Consider the following 14342-nt stretch of genomic DNA (forward strand, 5'->3'; position numbering starts at 1 on the left):
TCCTAGGGAGTAACTCCACAAGTGCTACCATCATGTGTAGGTAGGATTCCGCTACCTCATCCTCAAGTGTAAGCAATCTATCCCTACCAACAACTTGCACTTACTCCTAGAGTAGTGTCCCACAGTGTTGTAAACCCACCTTTCTCACCCCGAAAGCCCAGTCATTTGAGGGCAGCCACTTGTCGATGTTATCCTCACACAGCTAGGAACAATACACATGGGCCATCTGACCTGTTGGGTAGACTTGTCCGATACCTCAGTCTCCTTGTTGCTTCCATCATCTTCTCTAGGACTCATGCCTATCCTGACTCTTCTTTCCCCAGGGGTCTGCTTCCTCTCGGCCAGAGCTCTCTCCTTCACCTCCAAGACTGCCACTTCCTCCTGAAGGGAATGCCTGCTGCTGATGGTGCTCAGTACACCCCTGCTCTGCAGGACATACTTGGCCCGGTGTTGAGGTAGACAACATCATCTCCTTCTCTTCTTCCACTCTACCTTGGGGTGTCTCCTTCTCCAACTGTGGAGGGTTCTGTGGGCCTCTCCTCAAGTTTTGAGGGCCTTTACCATTTCCTCCTTCTTGGCCTTGTTTCCCACATTGACCATTCTGTCCCTACGCAATTTCCTCGGTTCGTTCCTTAGAGGATGGACAGGTTGGTCCTTCTCCAACTGTGGAGGTTTCTGTGGGCCTCTCCTCAAGTTTTGAGGGCCTTTACCATTTCCTCCTTCTTGGCCATGTTTCCCACATTGACCATTCTGTCCCTACGCAATTTCCTCGGTTCGTTCCTTAGAGGATGGACAGGTTGGTCAAGCCAATATCCATGTTTTCCTTGCTTTAAGTGACTTCCCAAAACTTTTCAGAAAGTGTCTGAAACTTTTTGAAATTTTTGAAAACTTACTGGAACTTTGTCACAAATTTGTAAAACTTTTAAAAAGTTCAGAAACTCTTTGAAAACAGTGACTCCTAAAAAGATGGAATTCGTCAACTGGTTGGAAAACACAATGATCACTTTGCAGATGTTACCTTAGGTGGATTCTCAGTGGTCTCAACCTTCACCAACTGATTGGTACTGCTAAATTCAAGTTCTGGATCCCACCGCCAGGCACCATTGTGAGGAAATGTGGTGTATTATGTGGTGTATCTTTACTACCTCACTGTGTAATCCACATACCATCCCATTTAGGACCTGAAGGTTTTGTTTGTGGACCCCTTAGCTGAACCTGGATTTACTATGGCACCAAGCATTCAAGCTTACACAAAGGAACACGTGTAAAGTATTTAAACAGCACCAAAACAATTGAAGAAAAATACACAAACCTCCAAAGAAATCGGAAACCACTTTTTAAAATAGACTAGTTATATATTGTTAGACCCCCAAAACAAAAAAGATCCACTGGAGGATTCCAGAGATATATAGTAAGTCAACACTTTTACTTAACCATGAACAGGAATTGGCAAATTCAACGAATTTGACACTTAGAAAGTTTTCAGAAAAATCTTTAGTAAGTATCAGTGCCATTGTCTTGGGTTACTTTAGGCAACCAACTCCAATGGGGAGCAGTCATGGGGACCAGCAAGATCCTCAGAAACCGTTTCCTCAAAAAGAAAAATAGGCTTCAGTTCAGCTGCAGCGTCAATGGCTCCTTGCCATTGCCTTCTGTGGAGTGGTCCTGATGCAAGGGATACAGGATGCTGATGATGCTTAAGAATGCACAAGATGCTGTGGTCGATGGGCATCTTTCTCTGGCTAATCCTTGATCCACAGGTTTGGTGAAGCTATCATGGCCAAAGGGGGTCGATGTCCCTAGAAGTCAGTGTTTTTCTTCCTTTGACGATAACTTGCTTTGTGGGTGACCTAGCTGCACTTCGACAATTCTACAAGGTTGAGCAGACTCGGGGTCAACGTTGAGGGTGTGTCATGGTCCCTTGTGCTGTGATCTAGGTTTCAAACTCGCCTCAGCAGGGTTCTTCAGCTATTGTGGCCTTGTTCTGTGGTCAGCCAATTTACCCTTGGAGTCTCTTGCTTCAGCTGGGCTCAGGAGTTGACTTCTTCATAAGCAGTACTCTGCAGGCACAGTCCCTTCTCTTTTGCTCGCCACCATATTCAGCAGGTGGCAGTCCACGTCGGTCCTCTTCTCCAGTCCAGTCGAGATCTGAGTTGTGGGTGACAGGAAAGCCCTTTTTATGCCTGCAAAATGCCCTCAATAGAGGTCCCAGTCACTAACCAATGTGCTACCAGGTCCCCTCCCTGCGTAAGACTGCTTCCTGTGACATGTGGCATCTAGCTATCCCAGACTTCTCTAATCTGCCCACTCTCAAGGTGGCAGAACTCCTCACTCAGCGTGTAGAGCTCTCTAGCCTAACCCAAAGGTGTGTCTACACGCGCCGGCAAAACCTGTTTGTCAACTGCTTTACCCTCTCTGTTCCCGGTGCTGGCCTGTCTGCCTAAGCAAAACAGCAGCTCCTCTCCCAAGTGTTGCCCATTTGTCTTTCAAAGGAAGGTTCTCCTTTGAAGCACCTTTTGTGCTAACACCTGTGTGGCTTCCCACCAGGGAGCGGTAACACCTCTTGCAAGTGCAGGCCCATATGTGTCCTTTCCAGGGAGTCATTCACACGTCTCTCCAGAAGGGCATGAGGGAGGCTGTGAGGCAGTCTTTATGTGCAACTGTAACCGGGCACTGGAATCCTCTAATTTTCTAAAGTAGCATATTGCCCACGAGTGACATTATATTTGATTTAGCCATTACATTGCATTTAATGCACTGACTCTCTTGATACCTTACAGTACCAATTTTAGTAGTCCCATTCAGAAGTTAGCAGGGCTGAGATATTAGCCTGTAACTCTGTACTTGCTAGTGGGTCTACTAGCTTTTTCACAGTTCAAACAACAATTTGGGGGTTTTACTTCTGGAACGTGTAAAAGTGCATGTTCTACATTTTAATATAAAGCCCTCTGCCTTAGTGCTGGATAGGCCTACCTTAGAAGCGACATATTTTAAAAGGGAAGGACTGGGATTTCCAATTAAATTAAATGGCAAAGTCGAGTTAGCAGTCTTAAAACTACCCTTTTTTGTCTGCAGTGACAGACACTACCCTTTTTTCGTCTGCAGTGACAGACTGGGAGCCATGTTTTAACTTATCCCCCTCACATATACCAGGGACTAAATTAGGCTATGTCATTTGGGAGTAACCCTATCAACCATACACCATTTTAAGGGTCAGACCGCATGCACTGAGTCCTGATTAGCAGGGCTCAGGAAATTTCAGTCATTCCACCAGTACCTAGTAGTCAAATGGGGGCCACAAGTGGGGGTGAACCTTAAGAGCGCACTTAAGGATAACAGACGACAAAGGACTACTAGGAGCCCCTAGCGAAACTGGGTTGAAGGTCCCATAAAAGGTCACTTAGGCTCACTTCATCACTGGTGTGCCAAGGCTGAGGTGCGACCAACTCCCACAGCCCCCAAACCTACAAAGGATGATGGCTCACTTGACTGCATTGGCTAATGGAACCTGCTTTATGAATGTAAGAGAACCAGTTGAGCTATTGCAACAGTTGAATACTAGTGTTTCTCTCATCCTGGTTTTGTTCAAATTACTACTTGGTCATTCATTTGTATAAGTAGTTACAGTTATTAGTCTTGAGTATCTTGTGGTTGGCTTTCCTGGCATCACTTCACTGTTGCAGATAGCTTGCAGAGATTAGTAGAAAGGCTGATAATGTATGCAAAGGTTAAATGTATTTGTGTGCAAAACTACTGCCAAACGCTTCCTATGGCCACTAAGTTTACCTCGAGAAACTGGTGACCGCACTAGACAAAGTACAGTGTGCTTCCTACAGGCAAATCTTCAACCTACCAAAATACACAAGGTACTCGCTGTGTTACGCCTGGAATTAGGCCTTTCCAAACAAGAACTGGAGTGCAAAGCATTACACATTAAATATTACCACTCACTCATCACTGCAGACTCAGGAACTTTAAAGAAGGCCTTCCTGGATCTATAAGGCCCTGAATAATTCTTACGGATTTGACCTAGTAAAAGCAGCTAACAATCTAATCAGTTTAGAGTGAGTGTCTGCATCGCCCGTTAATTTTCTATCTATCAAGCCTATTTTGAAAAAAAAACCAGTCATGGTCCTTTCTTGTTATGCTGATATAGAGAAAATACGGAATGTACCTTATATACATTTAATTGCGAAATGCAGAGATTCAGCCATATCTCAAAGAGTCCCCAAGCAGAATGGCCAGACTCTCAATATTATGTGCCAGATTATCGTCCCTGCCAATTCAAGAAAACAAGACAAATTGGGCAAACTAGACAATTGGTAGCATAGCAAGTTTGGCGATTATAACTGAGAATCAATGCTTCACTTGTTATGCTGCAATTCAGCATTTTTAATAGCATGCCGCACTTAACTGAGGCCAATGTTCTGTAACTCAGGGGATCCACACATATATAGAAGCTTGGGCCTATTGTCTAAGCAAAAACAGATCAAAGGATCTTGCCTGGTTTGGCAAATTTACAAAAATCCTGAACGCTACTATGAAAAGACTTGACACCCCAGTGGAATAGAAGAGTCAAAACCGCCTACTCAGGGTCCAAAGCAATCTTCTGTCGCTGGTCCTAAACAGTATTCAGACCACCTACTTTTAACATATTCCTTTTATAACATCTTATTTCATGTAACCGTAAGCTATTAATTGGCACAATAAAAGATTTTATTACTTTCTTAAAAAAATTATTTCTGTGCACTTTCCAAAAACATGAATTCTGAAACAATTAATGCAAAAGGTGCTTAAATGTCAGTTAAATGATATTACATTGTAGGCTTACTAAGAGTTCATTTTTCTTATAGTGATTGCTCATTGGGGTTTGCAGTGTGATTGTTGTTATGGTCAGTGCTCATTGTATGATCCATAAGGCACTCCACTGAAGTAAAACTGACTGTTACCTCTGAACTCTGAGGGCCTGGAAGCAAATGCAGTACAAGGAGCACATCCCTGAAAAAGTTTGCAAAGGAAGCACGTGCTAACCCAACAGGACTTTCTCTTTATATGGATGGTGACTGTCCAATGATCTCCCTTTACCCTCAGATGTGTTCCTTTAGCGGCAAATTCAAGAAAGGTCTCAAAACCCACCTCTTCACAGTTTTCTTCCATCATAAGGGTTATCCCTTTCATTGCTCACCTCACCCCATTTTTTTGGTCTATACTTCTCTATTTGTACATACGTATTGACTGTAGTGAATTCTCTTTATAAGTACCTGCCTGTCTGCAGGGGTGTGGAATTTAATAAAATATCTACTTGTCCATGGGGTAGGTTGCTTTTTAAGACTACTTGTCCTGTAGCAAAATCCACTTGTCGGTTTGGTGCCATGTAGTGCGGTGATAAATTAAGGGAGCAATCTCATTATATAAGAGCTCTGATGATAGCCTTTCTGATTATGCCAGAACTCATACCATAGTAGGATTTGAATACTAGCAATTCCTTTATTTTGTCACCTTTCCACTGAACTATACACTGGGGCTGGAGGTAGCGGTAGGCAATAGTTCCCCCATGGTCAGACTGCCCTTTTGAGTCTCTACAAACCTAGTAACTTGCATGTTTTATGGGTTTCATCAGCTTGTCTCTCATATTTTCTCATAGAGAGAGAGGTTAGAAATTTACTCCAGACGGGCAAAAGTAAAACAACTTCCAGGGTTGATGAAAAAAGTAGTTGGCGGGAAAGTGAACTTACTACCGGGCTACAGATTTTAACTTGAGGAAATCTACACATGATTATTTGCCGGTGCTAGAATGCAGTTCACAAATATTTTGTAGGAGTACGATTTCCTGACCTTCTGAATATGCCTGTGAATTCATGAAAGCTGTACATCTGCACTAATGCAAGGAAGTGACCATGAGTGCCCGTTTGTGGACTTTACTTAAAGAATTGCGCTCTTATTTCGGGATAGGCGTTTTGTTTTTATTAAAATTCTATCCTTCTGTCTACCAGGTGGCTTCACTGTAAGTGACAGCTTTCTGCTGTTTCACAAGGAGCATATTTGCACGCAAAGTAGTTTTGCTCAGTGACAGGAACTACTGTGGCAACGTGTTTTTTGAGACCAAAAATATTTTTGCTTTTGGCAACATATGAACACAAATATTACCTTAACTGCAGACAACGCCCTTCCCTGATCCATAATGTGGTAGTGTAACCTGGCAGCCAAAGGGTTTGTGCTGCACAGGCTTGGGCCAATTGTCCTAAGGACAAAATAACCTGAAAACTTCTTGTCCTTGACTCCAAAGAATATATCCTGGGCGTTGTGCTATAGGAATCCGGCAACCCTGCTGTCTCTATTTCCAGACATTTTAGCTATGCATCCTCCTGCTATGTTAATCATTTCACATGCCATAGGTCTGTACTGTTTAAAAAGAAAAATTATATAAAAATAAGATGCTCTCATCAAGGCTTGGAGTACAGAATTATTCGCTGTAATGATTGTGGGGTAATGGGTCGATTAAAGTCTTGACTATGCAGGAGGGGGTATTCCCCTGAATGGCAATAGGCTTTAGTAATGACACCCCCTCCCAGTAGTGCATTTTATTTTTGAAGACCCATCAATGAAGTTAAACATTTTATTTCTATATCATCTACTTGGTCAGGTTAAGGAAAAATATATCGCCCTCTATCTATCTATCGCCCTCACTCTATCTATGCTTTTTTAATACAACAATCATTCCGATTTTGAGAGGAGTAAACACCTCAATGCCCATTAGATTCCCCATGTTAGACTAATGTTCTGATTTGTTACCTTTGCCTCAAATTGTAAAGCGCTCTGATATCCTTTGGGATCAAGTTTGCGCTATATAAAACTTTATAAATAAATAAATAAATAGAATCCACATTTCCTAAATATATACTCGGCAAATATGAAGCCCTGCTTTACCCTAATTCGGAAGTCTATGTGGATTTATAGTGCTAATTTTGATTTCAAGCTCTTTAGTTAATTTTATAATAAGAGATGGAAATTTACAACGTTTTAAAAAACAAATCTGAAAACAAGTTAAAATATCTTTTTGTGAATTGTACCTTAAAATATAGGATTTTGTTTTTATATTGCAAATGCGTCTTTTTAAAATAAGACAAAGAAAATGTTGATCTGTATTTGTTGTTAAAGAATTTCACAGTCTCCTCATGGCCAGTGTTAAGATTTCTTAAGAAATGATTCCCCTGGGGTGCAAAGGAAGGACTGTAAACTAATGAGACATGAAACCGTTTGTTTAGTTATTTCCAACATCTGCTTGGAAAACTTGAGCAAACCCTTGGAAATTGTGCTTTCCTTTCTACCTGTATCAACCCAGGTGTCCGCCTTTTATCATTTACTTGTTTTAGCTGTGATTTTTTTTTCAGATCTGTTCCAGGAAGTCCATTAAGCGAGTTTGCATTTGTTAGGAAGTACTACATGGGTGGTTACTGTGTTTATTTTACTTCACACAAGGTGGTCCTGAATTTATCAAGGTTGAGCCACCTGCTGCTACTAGACGCTGACCCTTGTTGAGGGTTAGTGTGAAGCTCATTGACTCTGCCTCCTGCTTGCCACAGCCTTTCCACTTCCGAATGCTCTTGCCATTCCTCGTTGTGCTGTCCACAATAAGGGTTTCATGGTCAACTTGGCGCACTTAAATGAAAAAGGATGAATGGAAATCCAGCTGCCATGTCAGTCTCTTTGATGTTATTGAACAGGCTGAGAAGCCTGTGGCTGCTTTTTCCCTTTAACGTTCCTGAAAACCTGTTATAGTGGATTATCAAATGAGAAAATGCTTGCAAATTCTCCACCTGCACTGTAGATTAATGAATGGCCTTTACATATGGCTTACTTTGCCAAGGTCCTCTTTTTTACACTTCTTTCTAGTAAGCTGGTAAATTATGTACTTACTCCCAAGCAGCCAGCAAAAGAAAGAAATCCTTTAACGAAAGGAGTTTATAAGCTTCCAGGATAAATTTGTCAAGAAAATGTTTTATGTTATTTTGGTATGTACAGGTATTTGTATGACACTAACCTAGCCATGAGGCAGCAGACGGATGACTTTCCATAGTATAAATTCACTGTGGCATATGCAAAAAAAAATGCTTTACCCTCTCAAGTGGCCGGTGTTTCTAATTGCTTGGATTAAGTTTATTTTTAAGCTTTACTGAATAATTTCACCCCATCACTACACTATTGGAGTGAATTGAATGTTTCTGAGGAGTTTGATGTATTTTCAGAATATCAAGCATTTTCTTTTATTTGGTTTAATAGGCTATGAAAAATGCTCTTTAGGTAAAAATATGAATGTCAATATTTGGTGCATACTTGGACAAGACCAAGGGACGAAATGGAAACCCTTCTTAAGAGGGCAGGATTGCTCCATCACATTAGAAAGCAATGTTTCTAGTCTTGGACTTGAACATCGCTAAGTACCTACTGTGTTCTGAAAGTTAGTTATGGGTTGCTTCCATTCAACAAATTGGACTGCTGTATCTTGTGACAGTTTTCTTAAAGACGGACGTCTATACTGTGAACAACAATGAGTTGGAAGGTATGACAGAGTGACAAAGTGCCCAGGAAAACTCTGCATAAGCTGGGTTAAATCACCAGAGGTCCGGTAGTAATTGCTCATGAGCTGAGTTCATGACAGATAAAACGGAAAGGATATTTTGTTGTATGGTGTCATTAACTTTTTTTTCATCCAGGGACTACAGATCTTTTAACTCCTAAATTACCTAAGCAGCGATTCTGTAGGGCATAACACTTGCACGGTATTGCTTTGTTATAGTCTTTGATCTAATTTTCAATCTTACATTCTCAGTTTTATGACTTCCCAGTTATTACATCAAAATGAGAAAATCTCACAAAAAGATACAAGCCTTAATTGTTCCTAACTTAAAATGGTAATATGCTGAATGAAAAGTCTATAATATTGCCAAACTCCGAAGATAACGGTAATCATTTTATTTTGGTTATTTGTCCATAGCTTGCTAGGCTGCGCAGTGAGCTGGATGTTGTTCGTGGAAACACCAAAGTGATGTCTGAAATGTTGACAGAAATGGTGCCTGGGCAAGAGGACTCATCAGATCTCGAATTACTACAGGTAAGAACTGCTGACTCTAAAATTAAGAACTCCCCTAAATTTCCTAATTAAAAGTGATATTTCGGACTGGATTAGAGGTATACTCTGATTTTCTCTGCAGCTTTGTGTCTGGCTTCAAAAAGCTGCTTGCTACTTTAATACCCTCTTCTTACCTTCCCACCCCGCCCCCAGCAATTTCGTCCTTTCCAAAGAAAAAAAGATAAAGTATTGTCTGCCGTGCCCCACTGAATAATCCTTCACCATTACTGTACCAGGTACCTCATACAGTCCCAGTGCAAGTTCTTTTATCCAGCATACAATAATCCCATGTATAATGGAGCCACTATCCATTACTCCAGCTCTCCCCCACTATCAAATACTTGCATTCTTGGCCAACACTTACAGTACTGCGATGCCTCACTAAGATTCCTCTACCTAGACTCGTAGGCATTATCCAAGGACTTCGATTTACCAGTAATACAGCACCAGTTATTACTGATACTCAGGCTATCGCAGATCCCAAACCCATGGTCACAGGTTGATGCCATTTAGCCCAATAAGCAGTGAGTGGTGTGAATATCTTAATGTTTACCCCGATTCTCACGTGAGAATCCACAATTGCTGACTTTCTACCATAATAAAGTCATCGAGGTATGATCTGGAAGATTTATTCCCAGTAGCACATGCAGGATTACTAGACATATTAATTACCTTAATACCACGTGTGATTTTGATGGAGCCGATAATAGGTTTCACTGTTATTCAGTCACTCATTTTTTTTTTTAAATCTGTTTTTATTGATTTTATATGCTTAACAATCTTCAAACAACATATGCAGGTTCACCAAAATGGGGTCGCACACTGCTAATACACCAGCGGGATCGCCCCTAAGGGCCATGGTAACTGTATTACTGTTCTCTGCGATGCATCTTCTTTCGAATTCTCGCGTATCTTCAAATCTTAGCCATCCCTGTACACGTGTTTCGGGGTATTTACCCCTCATCAGCAGGGATTAGGCCATCTTCTTATATTCTGGGGTTGCTGCGTGCTGCCAAATATCACCAGGTATAGTACCACACAAAGGCGCGCAGATGCGGGGTCCCGAGCCCGTCAGCTCAAAGCTCCAAGGAGCATAAACATTCACCAAAATGGGGTCGCACACTGCTAATACACCAGCGGGATCGCCCCTAAGGACCATGGTAACTTTAGTACTGTTCTCTGCGATGCATCTTCTTTCGAATTCTCGCGTATCTTCCAATCTTCGCCATCCCTGTAGGGTATTTACCCCTCATCAGCAGGGATTAAGCCATCTTCTTATCTTCTGGGGTTGCTGCGTGCTGCCAAATATCACCAGGTATAGTACCACACAAAGGCGCGCAGGTGCGGGGTCCCGAGCCCGTCAGCTCAAAGCTCCAAGGAGCATAAACATTCACCAAAATGGGGTCGCACACTGCTAATACACCAGCGGGTGATACTATACCTGGCAGATATTTGGCAGCCATCGGCAACCCCAGTACACGGCCTATCCCTGCTGACGAGGGGTGATACCCCGAAACACGTGTCCAGGGATGGCGAAGACAGCAGAAGATCGAAAGATGATGCATCGCGGAACACTTAACTACATTAACCAGAGTCCTTAGGGGCGATACCGCCGGTGTGTGAGTAGTGTGCGACCCCACCCCCCTTTTTGTAACATATGCAGGTTATTTGTCAATTTTTCTGTACAATCAGTTGAGTTGCCCGTATGGCTACATGTTATCACATCTAAGATTAATAGCATTTATCTCCTGAGCTTCACATTTTACCATTCTTTTTATATCAACCATTACTGATTGGTTCGAAAGAAAACCATGGAGGCGGGTGTTAACTAAACCAGGACAAATTAATACATAATCGGTGTGAACTAGGAACCAGTGCTTGTGCTGCCTAAACCCTCTCTCCCCTTTGTTATTATGTATGACTCTGCATTAGCAGTGCTTATGAGTGTACAGGACATGTGCTAGGTTGCATGTTATCCTGGTTTTAATCTGTGGGTTTCTTCGCTGGTGAGGTCTCGGTTTCTGCTGGGACCTGACTCGAGTCTGCGGCAGCCCGCGGGGGCGCTAAATCTGCCAATATTGCGCCCCAGTGTGCGGCTAGAGGTATTTTACGCAGGCCTAATGTATCTTCGCGTCTTAAAGCAACACTCTCTGCTTTGGCCCAGGTGCATATTGAATATCTCCACATGTTTATATTTGGGGGATCGGGATGCTTCCAGCATTTGGTAGTCAAACGCTTTGCAACTGCCATTCCCAAATCTAAGAAACTAGATGTGGCATTATTGTTACAATTCCTGCGGTGTAGGTGCAGTAAGTAGATGTGCCATTTAAAATGGAATAGTGCGGGAAGTGCATTGGGCCAGCGCTTCCGCCACATCTGACCAGTAGCTAGTTAGTCTTGGGCATCCCTACAGCATATATAAAATGTCTGCATCTACATGCCCACATCTGGGGCATGCTGAGTCGGTGCGCTGAAAGTACTGGTTATTCTGATGGATACATCTGCCAGTGGATTCCTAACCTTGTGAATATCCCCCTGCGTCAGCAACGTTCGGAAAATTCTTTTGTAGCACGCCGGCGTGGACGACGTCATAGGAGCACGGCATCGCGTGCGACTCCGACTGACGTCACCAACTCCTTATTAGGCCTACGTTGGCGTGATGACATCAGTTCCCTTTTTTCAGCGTCGTCGACGCTAACTGTTTTGAGGGATCTTCTGTTGATAGAAACTTTGTTACTATTGTGAGTTTATTTGTATCTCTTCGATGTTGCTGTCTTCTGTAGTGATGTCGTAGAAGAAGACTGGGTTTAAGCCGTGTGATTCCTGTGGAAAGATGATGTCCATTACAGATCCGCATGGTGATTGTCTATGGTGTCTGGGTTCGGATCACGACGTCCAAGGGCGATCCTGTTTGAAGATGAACCCGAAGGCTCTTCGAGAACGTGAGGCAAAACTTCTTGTTGCCAAATTGAAGGGTAAGGATGCCAGGAAGAGTCCGAGGTCGAGATCGAGACGCCCGAAGTCAAAGTGGAAGTCTAGGTCGGCATCGAAGTCGACTTCGGGACATGCTTCCAGATCGTCTAAGAAGAAGCATAAGCGAAGGAAGCATAGTTCATGTACCATTCCGGTAAGGAGTCGGATTCAAAAACAAAGTCGTCTTCTAGAAGGCATTGTAAGGACATGGTATCACCGTCTCCAGTTCGAAGTCATGGAGGTGAGGCCTCGCCTTTGGAATCACGGGAACATTCACCGGCTCCGGTGTTGAATCCGTCTCCGGATCCATCTCAGTCTTCGGGACACGAGGAAGAAGAGGAGGAAGTTCCTGTTGCTCAGGATTCGACGACTCCGGTAAACTAACCCGAGGAACAAGAGGAGTCGATTCCGGTGAAGCCTCCTCCGGAGCAGCCGATGGGTTCGTACCCTCCTTTTCCGGGTCCAGGACAGGACCCTTCGCATTTATTAACCCCTTCGGCGCTGATGACAAAGCCAGCTCGTCATGGGCGTTACCTGCGCTACGCGGATGACGAGCTGGCTTTGTCATAAACAAGCCATTTTTTTTTTCAGCGCACAGCGGGAAAACGCGGTAGGGGTTAAACGCCATGTATGGTGTTTATGCGAGAGCCATGTACCCCTCTGGAGCACTGGCTGGTCCCATGGGTCCGTTGGCATACAATTTGGGGGTTCCCCAAGCCTATGCTCCGGCGCCGTTCTTGCCGTTTATGCCAGCTCCGGCTCCACCTTGGCATCTCTCAGCACCGCCGAAGTCATCGACGCCGATTACGGCTTCACCGGCTCCGGAACAACTTCGAGATCAAAATCGAAGTTCGCCGCCGGCTCCAGCTCCTCGTTGGACGCCGGCTCCAGCTCCTCGTTCGATGCCAGCTCCGTCTCCACATTCGACTCCGGCTCCTTCGGAGTCCATACCGGATCCGACGACGTCTGTACGAATAGAGTGGTCGAGGCGCAAAGCACAGCGCCTTTTGGAGGAGAAGAGTTATGGGGAAGCTGAAATTGAAGAAGGTGAGCTTCAAGATCAGGAGGATTATTTTGACGATCTACAGGATGCAAGTGGTCTAGAGCTGTCTCCTGATTGGGAGTTGGCCACAGTATCTGATGTTCCTTCAAAAGATGTGGCTCCCTACCATGTGGTAATTAAAAAGGCTGCAGATCTGTTAAATTTGACTTTGCCATGCGTTGAGTATAAGTCGAACATTCTGACTGAAGTCCTCCATTCACCTTCATCTATGGTTGAGCCTTTACTTCCTTTTACTGAGGCTCTGACTGATCCCATCTTAGAGGTATGGAATAGACCTCTTACAACTCCTGCAGTTTCTAAGGCCGTTGCAAGGCGTTATAGAGTGGCTCCTGGCGACCCTGAATTTTTCTCTACTCATCCCTTACCAGAGAGTTTGGTAGTACAAGCTGCCTGCTCTAAAAGATCTGCAGGTGCTTTTCCCCAGGTACCTGGTGATAAGGATTCCAAAAAGCAGGACCAAAATGCAAAAAAAGTGTTTTCGTCAGCCAGTATGGCACTAAAATCTACAAATGCCACTTGTTTGCTGGGTCGATATATCCATGCTTTGATGGATACTGTTAAACAGCAGTCTCCTAAGCTTCCTGAGGAGGGCAGAAATAATTTTAATGAGATGATTTCTGACACTCAGGCTGCTGCTCGGCAGGTTATACAAAGTGGTATGGACACAGCGGATTCAGTGGCTAGAGTCATGGGGTCTTCGATTGCCACCAGAAGAGCTGCCTGGCTGAAAACTTCCGAGTTCTCTGCGGATGTTCAGGCTGCTTTAAAGGATTTGCCCTTTGATGGCTCAGGCCTTTTCAGGAAGAAAGCTGATGCTGCATTGGAGAGGTTCAAGGACAGCAGAGCTACAGCCAGATGTTTAGGTTTGCAAACTAGAGGATCTGTGGGAAAAAGATATAGGGGCTTTGGAAGATCTTCTTTTCGTCCCTACAAGCAATCACAGCAACAGCAGCAGCAACAAAATCCTTTGTATAAATCTTAGAGGAAAACAAAGGGGTCGTCCTCGAAGACGCCAGGTCTCCCCCTCCTCTTCCTCTACCCCCTCCTCCTACTACAGCAAAGCAGCCCTAGATCCACCATTCCGGATCATGCGGGTCCTGTAGGGGGTCGGCTTACTTATTTTCTACGGGATTGGGAATCGGTCACATCGGACCTTTGGGTTCTCAGTCTCGTAGA

At 43.8% G+C, this 14342-nt stretch overlaps 1 protein-coding gene across 6 annotated transcripts in view; it reads left to right on the forward strand.

Moving 5' to 3' along the window:
- The window catches only part of TOM1L2 (target of myb1 like 2 membrane trafficking protein), a 501785-nt gene that overhangs the window by 269658 nt on the left and 217785 nt on the right, over positions 1-14342 (forward strand). For all 6 annotated transcript variants that reach the window (XM_078665196.1, XM_078665195.1, XM_078665198.1 and 3 more), the window contains exon 7: positions 8996-9112. In XM_078665196.1, coding sequence (XP_078521322.1) covers positions 8996-9112 — 117 coding nt within the window. The remainder of the gene's footprint in view (positions 1-8995; positions 9113-14342) is intronic.

The sequence above is a fragment of the Lissotriton helveticus genome, chromosome 10 (assembly GCF_964261635.1).
Source record: "Lissotriton helveticus chromosome 10, aLisHel1.1, whole genome shotgun sequence".
Taxonomy (NCBI): Eukaryota; Metazoa; Chordata; class Amphibia; order Caudata; family Salamandridae; genus Lissotriton; species Lissotriton helveticus.